Source organism: Porites lutea, chromosome 7 (genome assembly GCF_958299795.1).
Source record: "Porites lutea chromosome 7, jaPorLute2.1, whole genome shotgun sequence".
Taxonomy (NCBI): Eukaryota; Metazoa; Cnidaria; class Anthozoa; order Scleractinia; family Poritidae; genus Porites; species Porites lutea.
In genome coordinates, this window is record NC_133207.1 from 3,743,794 (window position 1) to 3,762,543 (window position 18,750).

The following is an 18,750-nucleotide window of genomic DNA, read 5'->3' on the forward strand; positions in this document are numbered from 1 at the left end:
TATTTAGAACATCTAATGGTACATAATCACGTGCCTGTTTTAGACCACTGATGGATTGATTGACTTTTGAACAAAGTTTGTCAACAAGCTCGTTCCATTTAAGATTTTCATACAAGTGAATTCCTAACTACTTTGTTATTTGGACGCGTTTAATATGACTGTTGCCAATATTAATTGGAAAGTCTCTTCCTTAGTTAGATAATTTGAAGGTAGTTGTTAAAAACATATACTCCGTTTTAGTGACATTCAAGCTTAACTTTTTTGCAAGAAGCCAGTCCCTAACGCGAGTTAGGTCATTATTTACCTTGGCGTATAGTTCATCAGTGGATACAGAGGACGCATATATCGTTGTATCATAGGCATACATGTGTGCTTTGGTATGGAGAAGACATCCAGGGAGATCATTAATATATATCAAAAACAACAAAGGACGTAAAATTAAACCCTGTGGAACTCCACAACTCATCAACTGGGGCTTAGATACACAGCCCTCTACTACACACTGCTGTTGCCTATCTGATAGGTACGATGAAAACCAGTCGAGCGGTACACCCTTCAGACCATAGAGCTCAAGTTTTTTTTAATAAAATATTATGTGAAATGGTATCAAAGGCTTTGGCAAGATCGAGAAGCACAATGAAATTGATCATGCCTTTGTCAATGTTAAGATACCAATTACTTGTTAAATGTAACAGCGCTGTCACTGTAGAGTGAAGGGAACGAAATCCAGACTGGTTTTTTGTTAACAGGTCATTTGAATTTAAGTAACGGTATGGTTGATCGTAGACTACCCTTTCACAAATCTTAGAAATGGCTGGTAAGACAGATATTGGTCTATAATTTTGTGCATCTGTGCGATCATCCTTTTTATACAAAGGAAATACTTTAACCATTTTCCACTGTGAAGGAAAGAGGCCAGTATCTATGGTTTTGTTATGATACAGGCTAAAGAAGTGGCAATAATTGGGCCAGCTTCTTTTAGAAGCCAACATGAGATGTTATCAGGGCCAGTGGCCTTGTTCGGAGATAATTTACCTAGTAACTTTAAAACTTCAGTGGCAGAGGTATGTTATAAATTAAAAGTCGTGGAAACATGCTTTATGTATGAGTAAAAACTTGTATTTCCACTACGCAGTGTCCAGGCTAGGTTTGGACCGACAGATGTAAAATGGTCATTTAAAATCTCACACATTTCTGCGCATTTTGTGAAGGAATTATCACCACTTTTTAGTTCACTTATTGAAGAATTACTAGTGCACTTACGATACGTTAACTCATTGATTGGCCTCCATATTTCCTTCGGGTTACCCACATTTTGTTCCACTTCTGATTTATAATAATTTGCTTTTGCCATTTTAATCTCATAAGGTAATTTTAATCTCATCCTAGGTGACTAGGATGACGAGGATGATTTGGGTGACTTGGGTGAATAGGGGTACTAGGGTGACTAGGGTGACTTGGGTGACTACGGTGACTACGGTGACTTGGGTGACTAGAGTGACTTGGGTGATTAGGATGACTTGGGTTACTGGGGTGACTAGGATGAGTTGGGTGGGTAGGGTGACTTGGGTGAGTAGGGTGACTTGGGTGACTCGGATGACTTGAGGTATTAGGGTGACGGTCAATTGGTGGGAAAACTATCGGTCGCATCGCGAAATGTCAGCTTTTTTCATGCAGGCTATCAGAGCCTTATTTTGATTTAGAATAACAAACCTTGATGTTGTACTTTTTTCCTTTAACCTCCTTTGGTTGGTCATCAATGATTTCAAACTCCAAAGGAAATGATCTGCCGCTAATTTTGGTGTTGAGTCGAGATTTCGAGGTGAATCGTACTCCAACCTAAAAAAGAAATAAACCACCTTAACATGTTATCTAGCACGGGCCTTAAGGACCCTCATAGAGCAGCCAAAAAATAATATTTTGTGATTAGGCGATAGCATTATAGATAGTATCGTGCCTAGTTTGTGTTTATGAATTTTGACGTTATACAAACTAGGTGACGATGAAGTAGTCAAAAATTCGTTAAAACTTTAAACAGCCCAACTGACACTCGTCAGGTGCTACACCCAAGTTAATATTATGCTATTCTGATAATCCGAAATCTCCTTAAGTGAACGCGAGTTGGTTTGCGTTGTGCAATTTGATGATCATTCACTAACACAATTTTCAGATTGCGAAGCATTCTTCTTAAGTATGAATTTATAAAGGGCTATACTCTCTGAGTTAAGTTTCAATCCACGTCTTTGAATTACTATTCAAAAAACAAAAACAAGAACAATAAAAAGTTATTTGGAAAGTACTTTCATAAAATATTATTGCCGCAATCAAGCCTAAAGTAAACTCCTTTCTGTTTAGCTACATGGAGTACTGCATGACTTTTATAGTACATAGTGAGCGACTTAAAGGTGCTTGATCGGTCAACAGCGGCAAATCTCAATCGATTAATAACAATAACAGAATGAAGAGAATAAAGTGTACCTTCCCCGAATAAAATGTTGTTCCAGTACAAGGCAAACTTTCTGCTGGCCAAGCGAATAACTCATTCCTATCTGGAGGGAGACTGTTGCAAACGTAGATCTTAATTAATATATAAGTACCGTATTTCCTCGAATAACAGCCGTCCCTCGATTAATCGCCGCCCTCGAATAATCGCCCCCCTCCCACCACTAAAGGTAACCTGCTATCGATACCCATAGCGGTAAATCTGGAGGATGAGGCTGAAGGGAAGTCTGATCCAGCAAACTGATCAGTGATGATGCCGAGGATATTGACATTAAATTTAATCAAGGAACCTGTTACGAAAAATTGTATTGCGTGACTTTTAAACGGGACATTCCAGAAGCTTCGCGAGAGTTCAGAGTTTGTTTATTTTTAGTACCTTGTGTAAACGTTCCCAAGGTATATTTCGTCATCTTTCTATATTTAGACTTTTTGGAGGTTCTAGAATATTATTCTACATGTATACACGTAAGCGAGTCGAGTGCGAGCGAAGTTTTAACCCTTCTTGACTAGCGAAAAGAGCTTGACGTTAATCGTGTTTAGTCCAGTGTGATGGAAGCAGTGTTTATTGAAGTTGGCGGAGGCCGTGTAAGTTTATCGAATTACGTGCTGTTGTAGAGTTTTACCTCGTGGAAACTACGTCCATTTTGGGAATAAATCTTCTCGTTGCTGTTCCGACAACCCTGCGTTTAGCTTAGTTTACAAGCTACCCGTCCTCCAAAAGATTACCCGCGTAACAGAACCAAATTTGCTACACTTAAAAAGCCCATGTCCAGTTTCTTTGAAGTGATTATTTTTTTGAATTAATGGGAAAATAGAACAAAATAATTAGGGTACGACTTCCAGTGAACAATATATGAAATAATCGCCTCCCTCGAATAATCGCCCCCTTTTGGTGCGAAAAAAGAAATAATCGCCCCCAGCTATTATTCGAGGAAATAGGGTATTTCATTTGCTAAAAAAAATGGAAAAGTGTCCTTTTGTTTTACGAAAAGAGAGTTGGATGTCGCCTGGACATAAACGAAGTCTTTGCTTTTATTATGGAACCAGCTTTAGAAGATGCCACTACCCTTGGTCCTTCTAGCAGAGGCAAGATAAGGAACTGAGATGATGGTGGGGTTTAAAGTCGTTTTGCCATCGAACCGTTTCGCTAACGTCTTAGGTTGTTTCTCAGTGTGTTAGATCAGTTTGCGAAAGTTTTATAAGTAACCACAGAAGGTCATAGTTTCGACTGCTGTTAGAAAGTCAAGGACAAATTTGTTTGACCTCACACGTTAGCGAACAAGACGTTAGAGAAACGACCTGTGGGCGAAAGGAGCAGTCACCAATGATGGTGATAAGACTAAAACTAAATTCTTTACCTGCTTGTAGCTGTTGCCGGTGTGTTTGCCAAACAAATTAAAGTTCCGTCGTCAGTTCCTAACACTAGTTCCAATCCTGGTCTTCCTATTAACAGGTCAGCACTAACTGCAGAAGCTAACACAGGCTTACCAACACTGATCAACTCTGTGCAGCGATCACTGCCTCTGATGATTGCAATTTGGCCGTCAACAAGGGGAACTATCTGAAATAAATTCATGATCAAAACCACAGGTCAAAAAAAAACATAGGCTCTAATAACAGACAATAAATTGATTCTGGTAGGTGAGATGACTGACTTGGAATACCCTAATATCCCACGGCGCCGTTTTTGCCTTGTCACGCAACGCTGGGTAGGGACTGGGAAAACCCAAGCCTGTAATAGAGGAGGTCTTGGGACATTTGTCATTCACAATAGAACCTTCCAGGGTTTTTTCAACGTTTGCCTGGGACCAGTTACTAAGCGAAAATCCCCCAACACGGCTAAAAACAGCGCCTTAGAATTGGTAAAGATGCCAACTTTGAACGCGATTTTTTGAAAACCAACGAAGATAGACCTCCACAAGGTCGCTGCATTTTACAGGCGTTTGTATGGTAGGGGGAGAGTTCGTGCCTCTCACCATACAAAATGTCTGTAAAATTTCGCGACTTTGCGAAGCAATATCTTTTGCTCGCTTTTAACGTATCACTTTTAAAGTTAGAAAGTTTCCTGATTTTAAGGCGCTCTGTTCAGCAGTGCAAAAGGATTTTGGCTGACTGGTTTTTATCAAAACTTGCAACAACAAAAAAACAACAACAAACAAACAAACAAACGCGGAAGGGTCTATTTAGGTCATCACAGGGTGTTCTCTAAATGAGAATCAATTTAAACATTTTAAGAAATACAGGAAAAGATCTCAAATACTTACGATGTCTGAGGCAGTGTTTTCTCCAGGAATTAGTTTAGTGAGAAGCACAGATGCTCGCACCTCACTAGGTAACTTGACAGGCCACCCTTGTAACACTGTCCCCGTATCTCCTTCCAGAACCCACACAAAACTGTTGATTGGTAAAGGAACAAGATGCTCAAGTAATGCTAACAATAAAGATTACCCCCAATGTCTGATGCATTACAATCAATTCTGTCGCAGGTTCGCTCTATACAGGCCAAAAAAGAGGACACCAACTTAAAAGTCATGAGCAATCAACAGACACAGTAAAAACATGAAACTATAATAATAAATGGTCACTGCCAAGCACTTCATGTTAATTTTGAAAAAACAGTTCACCAATTTACACGAAGGTTAAGAATACGCTACATAACAGAGGTCTTTTAATATGTGCAGTAGCATGTTTTGGCTGACAAATCTTCGGCCAATCAATGAAGAGACTGGGAACCACACGCAGTGGTCTCCCTAAATTTTAGCTTAGCAACAAAGGGGCCATCCATGGCCAGTGAGGCAAAAAATATCACCAGAAGGTGCACTTTCCTTGGGTAGGGGGAGAAAGGGGGGCGAGAACGGGGGGAGGGGAAGGAAGGGCGGTAGTGGAATGAGGGACATTGCCCCACTATAGCTGGGAAACTTAACAGCTAAGTTCTCTGAAACTTCATTCCCTTATCTTAAGACCTACTTTACGCAAATCGGCCGTTGTTATCTTTAGACTCTTTCCAATAATTTTACTTGGTCTTCACTGTTCCCTTTCCAAAAAGCAAGGCCCATAAAAAAGCTGTGTATCCTTTAGTATTTTTCAATGTATATTTATTCATTTTCCTCGCGAGACCCTGATAGGATCACAACTTCCTTTAAAACCTACTCTGCTGTTACGAACTATATCTAATATACATCACCCACCCATCAAACGTAGCAACAACAACTTCCATGAAGCCATCTCCATCTACATCAGCAACCCGCATTCCACCAGCACTTGAACTGGACACTTGAGCCTCCCAAACCTAAAATATGTTAAACGGATGATCTGAAATGGTTGTCATCTTAACTCATGACATCCTGTGAGTTGCATTCTTGTAAATTAACGAGAATTTAAAAAAAAAAAATCGCGTTAATTTCTTGCAAAGTTAATTTTTTTGGATACACATCTGACATTCATGTCACATAAGACACGGGTAAAAAGAAGAGTTCTTATATTACGGTGGGAATCCATTAGGAACAGTGCAACTGTATAAAACCCTCAAAGGGGCCATATTTCTTCGCTTCATTCAATTTGTACGTCTTGGGAAAAAATAACCAGGACAAAAGAAACCAAATAGACAATAAACGCAAGAGTAACAACCGCAACAAAAGTGACAACAACAACAACAACAGCGAAAACGATAACAACAGTGACAACAGCGACAACAGCGAAAACAGTGACAGTAGTGACAAAAGAGACAACAGCGACAAAAATGACACCAGTAACAACAGCGACAAAAGCGTCAGCAAAGACAACAGCGAAAACAGTGACAACAGTGACCACAGTGACAACAGCGACAACAGTGACAAAAGCGCCAACAGTGACAAAAGCGACAACAGCGACAACAGTGAGAACAACATGAACAGTGACAACAGCGACAACGACAACACAGACAACAGTGACAAGAACAACGGAGACAAAAGTGACAAGTGTGATAACACTGACATGACAACAATGAAAAAAGTGACAACGACAAAAGTATACACAGTAAGAACAGCAACAACAGCAACAATAGTGACAACAGTGACAACGACAACAGTAACAGCAATGACAACAGTGACAACAGTAACAACAGTGACAACACCGACAACGACAACAGTGACAACAGCGACAACAGTAACAACAGTAACAACAGTAACAACGACAACAGTGACAACAGTGACAACAGCGACAACAGTGACAACAGTGACAACGACAACACTGACAACAGCGACAACGACAACAGTGACAACAGCGACAACGAAAACAGCAATACTAGTGACAACAGTGACAAAAACAACAACAACAACAGTGACAACAGCGACAACAGTAAAAACAGCGACAACGACAACAATGACAACAGTGACAACAGCGAAAACGACAACAGTGAAAACAGTGACAACAGCGACAACAGTTACAACAGCGACAATGACAACAGTGACAACAGTGACAACAGCGACAATAACTACAGCGACAACAGGGACATTGACAACAGTGACAACAGCAACAACAGTGACAACAGCGACAACAGCTACAATGACAACAGTGACAACAGCGACAATGAAAACAGCGACAACAGCGACAACGACAACAGTGACAACAGTGACAACAGCGACAACAGCAACAACAACAACAGCGACAACAGCGACAACGACAACAGTGACAACAGTGACTACAGCGACAGTGAAAACAGCGACAACAGTGACAACGAGAACAGTGACAACAGCGACAATGAGAACAACTACAACAACAACAATAGCAACAACAGTGACAACACCAACAAAGGCGACAACAGTGGCAAAAATGGAAACAGTGACAACAGTGACATCAGCGACATTGACAACAGTGACAACAGCAACAATAGCGAGAACAGTGACAACAGCGACAACATTGAAAAGAGTGAAAACAGTGACAACAACGAAAACAGCGATAACAGTGACAACAGCAAAAAAACAGCAACAACAACAACAGTGACAACAGCAACAACGGCAACAACTGTGACAACAGTGACAACAGTGACAACAGCGACAAGAGTGACAACATTTACAACAGTGACAACGGTGACAACAGTGACAACACCGACAACAGTGACAACAGTGAGAACAATGAAAAGAGTGACAACAGTGACAACAACGAAAACAGTGATAACAGTGACAACAGCGAAAAAACAAGGACAACGACAACAGTGACAACAGTGACAACAGGTACAACAAGCACAACAGGGACATTGGGAATCACAAGGACAACAGTGACAACAAGCAGAACATGGACAACAGGGAGAACAGTGACCGTGGGGACAGCAGGGACAAAAGGAACAAGAAAGATGACACGGACATCAGGAAGAATAGGGACAACAATAACAGCAGGGACAAGAAGGAGAACAGGGACAACATCAGAGACAACAGGGAGAACAAGAATGACCAAGATGATGGGGTCAACTGGGGTACAAGTTTTCACTTGAGATTAAACTTTGTTCTTTTCATCTCAACCGGTCTTTGTGTGCGAAGTATGAATTTCTTTCTTTTTTAAAATGAAACCCTCTCTTTCACCTTAATCTCCTTTATTTGAAAGACATTTTCCACTAAATTTGTTTTAATTTTTAACTTAACGCAAATTTCGAAATTAATTTGGAATTAACGTGGCTTAAAAGCTACATTAATTTCCAATACCTTAATTTCAAGGAGAGTTTATTTCCTGTAATAAAGTATATAGGACATCATTTTTTATCCTTACCAGTTTTCCACTAAGGTCCTTACAAACAATGTTACCACTGTTGTCTATTGCAAGAATTTCAAATGATCCATCCTGATTAACATCAGAGGCAATGACCTATTACAGAGAACCATGGCTAATTCAGTCCATCCAATACTACTCATTATTGTATTCTCTCTGTAATATATATATTGACGTGGCTCACTACCTCCGTTCCTAGTAACATCGATCACTGCCTACTATTTATGTACTTCGGTTGCTTCTTTACAATTATTTTAGTTAAGCCTCAAATTAAAGGGCTCAAAATAATTTTTATACAGTCGCTTGTTATGTTGACCAGTCAAACAAGTTTTTGCTTGGTCATCTGGCTCACATCTGACTGTCAAAATGTTGAAAACTTGCATATCACTGATTGGCATTCACAAAGCCATAGAACAAGACCACCTCATCTGCATTCTCCAAATTTTATAACTGCAAGCAGCTAAGATGTTTTATGATTTCAATTGTTTTTGTAATTTACAGATTCAAATCAATGTGATAATATTTTCCAGTAACATATTTGAAAGCCATGCACTTGAAGTTTGTCCGGACAAATGGTGGTCTTAGCATGACTTTGTTTATTGACTGGTTGTTATTTTGAGCCCTGTATTATTGTTGTGTATTTTCTAAATATTATTAAAGTCTAAACGTAATATATGTTGTTCCAGTTAACTACTAAATGTAGTTTAGGCTCACCTTTATTAATGTTGTTTAATCTTCGGATATCATTCAAGAAATTCACTCTCATATTATGTCTGAGTTTTTTATTATTAGTGAGCTTACGCAACAAGATGGGAGAGGAAAGAAGACGGCAAACCTTGTGTGACAAGGGTGACAATAATTTTGTTTGAAAAAACATTTTGCCAAATCTCACCCTCCTTTAAACAGATCTTTTTATACAAGACCAGAAAACAATATTAAGTGAAGATCACAACAAAACACACAAACATAGCCCTGTCACGTTTGTCACACACAAGCATTTTGAAGTCATCTTATTTCTGCCATCCTGTTGCATAAACTCACTATTATTCATAATGGTCTCTTTAAGCGCATTAATACATGTTAATTCCAGTTAAATCCTTTTATCTAATATGCACTCAATGGAATCAAATGTCTAGAACACACTTAAATTGGTTCCTTCCGTTGGTACAGAGGCACAAACTAGGTACAACAAAAGAAACAAATTATTTAACCAAACATTTAAGCCCTGAGGAGAACTCTATTGTTTGGTTCCTTTCTTTCTTCTTTAATGACTATACCTGCAGAAAGACCCCTAATTATAACATACTTACCTGTCCAGGAATGCTGTCCATGGTACTAATTGACTGAGGTTCTGTTGACAGTGTCTTTACCAAATGGATATTTCCTGCTGAACTTCCTAAAACTACACCAGCATCTGGTACAAGGGATGCAGCAGACAGCACATATCCTGGATACTGACTGGATTGCTAGAGAACAAAACCCAAGATCAATTAACATTTTTTACTTTTAACAGAGATAAATATAGTTAAAACTGACACTGACTTTCATGTCTTGTAAAGGAGATATGGCTACCAATTTCTACGTGGTCATCTGAGTCATGCAAAAGGTCTAGCTGTTGGCAGGGTAAAATTGAAACTGAATACAACAAGATGGTTGTTTTTCATGATATTTCATATATTACAAATACACCTTCAAAAACTCACAATGAAAGAGTGTCTTAGAATCCAATAAATTATGGCTTTAATATTCTTTGGCTCACTCTCTTCGCCAAATAAAAAACATCAGAATTCTCAAAACGAACAGCAATGCACAAGCCTCCTAATAAAGTGGTAGTCTTTGCTTTACACCTGACAATGAAAGCTAACCGAAACACTTATTACTTACTCACTTCCTGCTTAATTATCTAATTACTACAATAAATAGCTAATGAGGATAAAGGGATACTGACCCTTGTGACCTCCAAAATTGAAGAAAATACCAGCTGCTTTGTTTGAAGATTGAAGACTATCAGAGCACTGCCAAGATAATTCTCCAGCTCCTCTGAAGGCAAACCTTGTCCAGATGGAAAAGATTGGCTGTTAATGGACAAAAAAACTTATTAAAGTCCTTTGAAACTAACACAAAGTTTTCTTAAAATAACCCAAAATCTTTCTATAATAAGCACTAGGTAGGTACCAGTAAATTTGCCTCGACAAATTCTTGACGTCCGGTGTATTCATATAAAAGTATTAATCTTCACTGACAACCCAAAAGCTGCCTTGATTGGATCAGCACCTTAGCCCTTTAAACCCGAAGAGTGATCAGTATCAAATTTCTCCTTGTAATAGCAATGCTTTCTAAAACAGAGTGGTCATGAGAATTACTGACATGATCACACAAGATGAATTTGCTTGATATTTTATTAACTTCTCCTCACTACTTCTGTAGTAAGTGAATAGGGGTGACAAATGAAGATTTAAATTTTGATCTCGGGTTGAAAGGGTTAATGTGGTGAGGAGGTTTGCACATGCATTGTATCTATGACCCCTTCACCTATATCAGTTGAGGTCTAGCACTCCTGGTAGGGCTACCCATGCTGATCAGGTTAATAAGGGTAGAAATCAGATCCAACCTGTGATCCCTTGGTCTTCTAGATTGGGTGATTAAGCATAGGACTAACGTCCCTGTCCTGTAAAAAGCTGATGTCACAGAAACTGATAGCCTTTTGTGCCTTAAGGTCCGAGGAGCAACGGCAATGATGATAAAATGCACTTTATTTGAGTGTCAATGTATTTAGCATGAAAGTACTAATTGGGACACATACCTGAAGGTCTAGCCATTTGCAGGGCAGAGGCAGTACCTAAATTTCTCAGTTATTTTAAGACCCTAAGTATTAGTGTGGCCTAGGGAATAAAACATGTGACCTCCCTGTCTGCAGTCGAGCACTCTTCTGTCTGAGCTAATCCCGCTGGGGTTCATGATGATGATGATGATGGCAACCTTACAATGGCGATTTGATTCCAGATGTTCATAGACACCTACCTTTTGTCTCCAAAATAGAAATTGGTAGCAACAACGAGTTCTTCATCTGATCCATCACCATTGAAGTCTGTAATGAATGGGGTGGACAAGATGTGTGGGTCAACAAAGATTGTCAACCCATCTGTGGACAAACCAGATGGGCGGACACCAGGCTGGTATCTGGACCAAATAGTGTAGTCACCATTGCTACTGCTTTTGTTTGACACTTGTTTCTTGTCCTATGGGGAAAAATGATACAGCTGAGTTGTGCATTGAAAGAAGGGTTTATTCTAAAGTGCTTTCTATGATTTCCCGAAAACAAGCCACACCAAAGTGAAATGCTAAAAAAAAGAAATAGGCTTTCCAAACACTTAAATCGCTGGACTTGTAATCCACATATGTGTTTCCTGGGTAGGGAATCACATATCACAAGGCGTATGTGTTTCCCAGGTAGGGGAACACATATAATAAAGGATATGTGTTTCCCAGGACGGAAAAAACATATCACTAGGGATATCTGTTTCTCAGGAAGAGAAACACATATCACTAGGCATAAGTGTTTCCCAGGTGGGGCAGCACATATCACTAGTGAGAGGTGTTTCCCAGGTGGGGGAATACGTATCACTAGTAGTATGTGTTTCCAAGATGGGGGAATATGTATCACTAGGGATATGTGTTTCCCTGGTAGGGGAACACATATCACTAGGGAGACGTGTTTACCGGGTGGGGGAACACATATCACAAGGGATATGTGTTTCCCAGGGGGGGGGGAACACATATCACTAGGGATATGTGTTTTCCAGGTAGGGGAACACATATCACTAGGGATATGTGTCTCCCAGGTGGGGGAACACATATCACTAGGGATATGTGTTTCCCAGATGGAGGAACACATATCACTAGGGATATGTGTTCCCCAGGTGGGGGAACACATATCACTAAGGATATGTGTTTCCCAGATGGGGGAACACATATCATTAGGGATATGTGCTTTCAGGTGGGGAAACACATATAACTAGGGATAGGTGTTTCCCAGGTGGGGGAACACATATCACTAGGGATATGTGTTTCCCAGGTGGGGGAACACATATCACTAGGGATATGTGTTTCCCAGGTAGGGGAACACATATCACTAGGGATATGTGTTTCTCAGGTGGGAGAACACATATCACTAGGGATATGTGTTTCCCAGGTGGGGGAACACATATCACTAGAGATATGTGTTTCCCAGGTGGGGGAACACATATCACTAGGGATATTTGTTTCTAAGGTGGGGGAACACATATCACTAAGGATATGTGTTTCTAAGGGTGGGGGAACACATATCACTAAGGATATGTGTTTCCCAGATAGGGGAACACATATCACTAGAGATATGTGTTTCCCAGGTGGGGGAACACATATCACTAGGGATATGTGTTTCCCAGGTGGGGGAACACATATCACTAGGGATATGTGTTTCCCAGGTAGGGGAACACATATCACTAGGGATATGTGTTTCCCAGGTGGGGGAAAACATATCACTAGGGATATGTGTTTCCATATGTGATATGTGTTCCCCCACCTTAGCAACACATATTCCTAGTGATATGTGTTCCCCCACGTTAGAAACACATACCCCTAGTGATATGTGTTCCCCCACCTGGGAAACACATATGCCTAGTGATATGTGTTCCCCCACCTAGGAAACACAAATGTCTAGTGATATGTGTTTCCCCACCTGGTAAACACATATCTCTAGTGATATGTGTTCCCCCACCTGGGAAACACATATATCTAGTGCTATGTGTTCCCCCACGTGGGAAACACATATCCCTAGTGATATGTGTTCCCCCACCTGGGAAACACATATGTCTACTGATATGTGTTCCCCCACCTGGGAAACACATATCTCTAGTGATGTGTGTTCCCCCACCTGGGAAACACATATCCCTAGTGATATGTGTTCCCCTACCTGGAAAACACATATCCCTAGTGATATGTGATCCCCTCTCTGGGAAACACATATCCCTAGTGATATGTGTTTCCCCACCTGGGAAACACATATGCCTAGTGATATGTGTTCCCCCACCTTAGAAACAAATATCCCTAGTGATATGTGTTCCCCCACCTTTGAAACACATATCCCTAGTGATATGTGTTCCCCCACCTGGGAAACACATATGTCTACTGATATGTGTTCCCCCCTCTGGGAAACACATATCCCTAGTGATATGTGTTCCCCCACCTTAGAAACACATATCCCTAGTGATATGTGTTCCCCCACCTTAGAAACACATATCCCTAGTGATATGTGTTCCCCCACCTTAGAAACACATACCCCTAGTGATATGTTTTCCTCCACCTGGGAAACACATATGCCTAGTGATATGTGTTCCCCCACCTTAGAAACAAATATCCCTAGTGATATGTGTTCCCCCACCTTTGAAACACATATCCCTAGTGATATGTGTTCCCCCACCTGGGAAACACATATGTCTACTGATATGTGTTCCCCCACCTGGGAAACACATATCTCTAGTGATATGTGTTCCCCCACCTGAGAAACACATATATCTAGTGCTATGTGTTCCCCCACCTGGGGAACACATATCCCTAGTGATGTGTGTTCTCCCACCTGGGAAACACATATCTCTAGTGATATGTGTTCCCCCACCTGGGAAACACCTATCCCTAGTAATATGTGTTCCCCTACCTGGAAAACACATATCCCTAATGATATGTGTTCCCCCATCTGGGAAACACATATCCCTAGCGATATGTGTTCCCCCACCTTAGAAACACATATCCCTAGTGATTTGTGTTCCCCCACCTTAGAAACACATACCGCCACTACGTTGTTATTGCGTTACTTTCAGCGGTATCTAGCGCGCGCATGCGCCCATCGATCATCTTTGTAATTCCATGCGGTTCTCGTTCGGTCTTCAGTAAACCCTCGTTAAGACACAGTTTGTTCCTTATTGGCGTGGTGGCAGCGGCTTTTACCCACGTACGGTGGACCCTAACACAAGTGTGGTCGTCTGGAACCTGTGACCCTTATTTTCACGAAGTGCGAAGACCAACAAATCAACGTGAATTCGCCGTAACCGCTCGTGTAGGAAAACCAACATGGCCGCCGCTCCCAGGGCGCCTAAACAATGGCAGCTTACGAAAAACGAGACCATCACCTCGTACGAAAGTTGGAGGCAAAACTTAGTCTACATCTTATCCCTAGACAAGAACTTTGTCCCATTTTTAGAGGCCACATGGCAAAAACAAACCGCCGCCAACCCTCGAAGAGGCCTTACGAATGATGGCACGTCTATACCTGAGGCACAACGACTTACTGCCGCTCAGAAAAATGCCCACCTGGATCTTCTGCTCGGACAGATTGCCAATTTTTGCCCCGTGATCTCCAGGAACTCCATAGTAAAGCACTCTACCTCTCTGAATGACATTTGGCAGAAAATTCGCCAGCATTTTGGGTTCCAGTCCTCCGGAGCCCATTTCCTCGACCTTGCAAGCATCAGCCTTCAAACTGCTGAGCGACCAGAGGACTTATTCCAACGCCTCATGGCCTTCTTCGAAGACAACCTCCTTGCAGTTAATGGTGGCTTAACCCACCACGGTGAGCAGGTGACCGCAGATGAAGATCTTTCCCCATCGCTCGAGAACACTATAGTAGTTCTGTGGCTGCAGCTGATCCACCCTGGCCTACCATTACTGGTAAAGCAGAAGTATGGTTCTGAGTTGCGTAACAAGACCCTTGCCTCACTCAAGCCAGAGATCTCACAAGCACTTAATTCCCTCCTTGATGAACTACGCTCCATAGAGGACACCAAAGCCATGCGTATTAGCAATGTCAACCCCAGACGCACCTCTAATGGCGGACAGGGCCAACCACGCCGCCGTCCATTTGTATCTTGTATTCTCTGCAAAACCGCTGGACGCCCTCACAACACCCATGATCTAATGGAGTGCCGTTACCTGCCTGATCGTGACAGGAGACCATTGGCCCGCTCACGTCTTATAAACGACGATCCTGATGAGTTTGCGACCGGCGACTGTGGCCCTTATGATGAGTGTTGCGATCATGCCCTCCCGCCTGAGCACAGTGATGTACCTACTGCACCTACTGCACTCCGTGTCAGCATCATTCAATCACCTGTTCTCAACACCTTTTACCACGAGCACCCCGTGCAGCTCACCCTTGATACTGGCGCCACGTCTAACATGGTTCGTGCCTCGGCCGCTAAGTTATATGGCCTACCTGTTACCCCAGCTTCTCAGATGGCCCGCCAAGCCGACGGAGTTACCCCTATGGATGTGGTGGGTGAAGTGCATTGCACTCTCACTCGTGGACAGCAAGCATTTGAACTAGACGCCCTAGTTGTTCGCCAACTCGATGTTGACATTTTAGCGGGAAACCCCTTCCTGGCCCGAAACGACATCGGCATCCGTCCTGCCAGGCGCCAAATTGTAATCGGCGGGTCTGACGTAATCCACTATGGTACTGCTTCCAAACACACTACTCAACCAGCTGTGCGACGCACCCAGTCCTTTCTCCTACGCAACCCGCAACGCACAGTTATACTGCCAGGAGAATACGTTCAGCTTGACACCCCTTGTGATTCTGACCCAGATACGTTATGGGCCCTTGAACCCCGACTAGACTGTCCATCCAACACCCCCCTCAAGGCAGAAGGAGCATGGCCCCCACCTCAACAAGTCCTCTCTGTGGACCACGCTGTACGCATAACCAATACGACTGACTCTCCTATACTTCTTCGGACCGGCGAGCAGCTGTGTCATGTAAGGCATGTTATACCTGTTGACAGCATAGACACCACATCTGCCCCTACCTCTACAGCCACTACTGCCCCTACCTGCTGCCAGCCCTTCTCCACTAATGTGATCCTTGACCCCGATGGCTGCTTAGACGAGGACATTCGCGACAAGTTCAGAGCACTGAATCTGGAGTTTGATGATGTTTTCAACCCCACTATCTCGAAATATAACGGCGCTAGCGGTACCATTGAAGCTGTTGTCAACATTGGTCCCACACTCCCCCCTCAGCGTAAAGGCAGACTCCCACAGTACAACAGAAGCACCCTTGAGGAATTGCAAGCCAAATTTGACGAGCTCGAAGTGGCTGGTGTGTTTGCCAGACCTGAACAGGTGAACGTACACGTTGAGTACTTGAATACCTCCTTCCTTGTTAAGAAACCCAATGGGGGTAGCAGACTTGTGACATCCTTCGGCGAAGTTGCCCAGTATAGCAAGCCCCAGCCTTCTCTAATGCCTAACGTCGATGGTGTACTGCGTGAAATTGGGAAGTGGGAGTATATAGTTATCTCGGACTTGTTAAAGTCGTTCTATCAAATTCCACTGGCTCACTCTTCCATGAAGTACTGTGGGGTAGCCACACCCTTTAAAGGCATCCGTGTGTATACCCGCTCTGCTATGGGCATGCCTGGGTCGGAAACATGCCTCGAGGAGCTAATGTCTCGAGTTCTGGGTGACCTAATTCAAGAGGGTTGTGTTGCCAAAATTGCTGATGACCTGTACGTTGGTGGGAGCAACCCTACAGATGTCCTTCATAATTGGCGGCGCGTTCTTTCCTTGCTTCAACGCAACAATCTTCGTCTCTCCGCGCCCAAAACACTCATCTGTCCCAGAAAGGCCACCGTGTTGGGTTGGGTATGGTCTAACGGCACCCTACAGGCTAGCCCCCACAAGTTAGCCGCATTATCCTCTGTTGACCCTCCTACTACTGTTCAAGGCCTACGATCTTTCGTTGGTGCATACAAGGTGCTCAGCCGAGTACTCCCTAAGTTCGCTGAATTGCTGGACCCCTTGGATCAGGCCACCGCTGGAAAGGAATCTCGAGAAAGACTAGTGTGGTCCGATGAGTTACTCCTGTCTTTCAAGTCCGCCCAACATGCCTTGGAAAACCACAAGACCATCACAATCCCCCAACCCCGCGACGCTTTGTGGATCGTGACAGACGGTTCTGTGAAGAATAGAGGCATCGCAGCCACACTCTACACCCACCGGAACGGTAAACTGCTGTTGGCTGGTTTTTTCAGCGCGAAACTGCGAAAGCATCAAGTGACCTGGCTACCGTGTGAGATCGAAGCTCTGGCCATAGCTTCCTCCATCAAGCACTTCGCCCCTTACATTATCCAGTCATCCCATACAACCGAAGTTCTGACGGACAGTAGGCCTTGTGTCCAAGCCTACGATAAGCTTAGGAGAGGAGAGTTCTCAGCCAGCTCCAGAGTTACCACCTTCCTGTCTACAGTCAGCCGCTATTCTGTCCATGTGCGTCACATTGCAGGTGTTGAAAACCTCCCCTCAGACTTCGCCAGCAGACACCCAAGAGAATGCTTGGACTCCAGCTGTCAGATTTGTCGCTTTATTGCGGAGTTGGAAGATTCTGTTGTGCGCAGCATCTCCGTGAGCGAAGTCCTAGAGGGTTCTGTTCGAATGCCCTTCACCAGCCGCGCCGCATGGCAAGCTACCCAGCTGGAATGCCCTCACCTCCGGCGAACCCATTCTCACCTCAGTCAAGGTACCCGACCTTCAAAGAAGGCTACCAAAATAATTGATGTCAAACGCTATCTTCAGGACGTCGTTATCGCCACTGATGGTCTTCTCGTTGTCAAAGACCACCCGCCTTTCCAGCCCCCTCGCGATCGCATTGTTGTCCCTCGCACTGTTCTTGATGGACTCCTGACAGCCCTTCACATCCGTTTCAGTCATCCTTCCAAGTACCAAACCAAGCGCCTTTTTAGCAGGTACTTCTTTGCTCTGGACCTTGACAAAGCAATTGAGACTGTCTCTTCCTGCTGTCACACCTGTCAATCTCTGAAGACTATCCCTAAACACCTGCACCCGCAGTCTTCTGCCGATGCTCCTCCTACCATTGGCGTATCATTTGCAGCTGATGTCGCTAAGCGTCATCGTCAACTGATCATGGTTCTAAGGGAAACAGTGTCTTCGTACACCGTATCTTCCTTCATCGCGAGTGAAAAACTCGAAGACCTCCGCAATGCCATCATCATGCTCTGCTCTCAGCTCCGTTCCCTTCGCGACGGAGGGGTGATCGTCCGCGTTGATCCTGCCCCTGGCTTCTCCGCCCTTGCCAAAGACAGAGTACTCCTCTCTTATGGGATCACCCTGGAGGTTGGTAGGCCCAAAAACCCTAACAAGAATCCTGTGGCTGAGCGCGCAATCGAAGAGCTAGGCTTGGAGATCCTCAACTTGTCTCCTGAGGGAGGCCCCGTCTCTCAAACTACGCTGTCCTTAGCAACGGCCAATATGAACTCCCGCATCCGCCGTGATGGCCTCTCAGCTCTTGAGTTGTGGACGCAACGCGACCAGCTCACTGGTGCGCAGCTTCCAATTGTCGACCGCCAGATTATCCTCAGTCAAAACTTTTCCCGCCAGCAGAATCACATGCCGAGTGCTAAGTCCAAGGCCCATGGCTTTACCAAAGCCTCCATCCCCACTGTCCTTGTTGGTGAC

The 18,750-nt window shown here is 43.3% G+C and overlaps 1 protein-coding gene across 1 annotated transcript in view; it reads right to left on the reverse strand.

Moving 5' to 3' along the window:
- Positions 1 to 18,750, reverse strand: part of LOC140944201 (uncharacterized) — a 59,662-nt gene that overhangs the window by 36,085 nt on the left and 4,827 nt on the right. The window contains exons 5-13 of the mRNA XM_073393333.1: positions 11,263 to 11,480; positions 10,190 to 10,316; positions 9,552 to 9,707; positions 8,242 to 8,337; positions 5,691 to 5,791; positions 4,767 to 4,896; positions 3,861 to 4,063; positions 2,479 to 2,560; positions 1,714 to 1,839 (exon numbers count right to left, since the gene is read on the reverse strand). Coding sequence (XP_073249434.1) covers positions 1,714 to 1,839; positions 2,479 to 2,560; positions 3,861 to 4,063; positions 4,767 to 4,896; positions 5,691 to 5,791; positions 8,242 to 8,337; positions 9,552 to 9,707; positions 10,190 to 10,316; positions 11,263 to 11,480 — 1,239 coding nt within the window. The remainder of the gene's footprint in view (positions 1 to 1,713; positions 1,840 to 2,478; positions 2,561 to 3,860; positions 4,064 to 4,766; positions 4,897 to 5,690; positions 5,792 to 8,241; positions 8,338 to 9,551; positions 9,708 to 10,189; positions 10,317 to 11,262; positions 11,481 to 18,750) is intronic.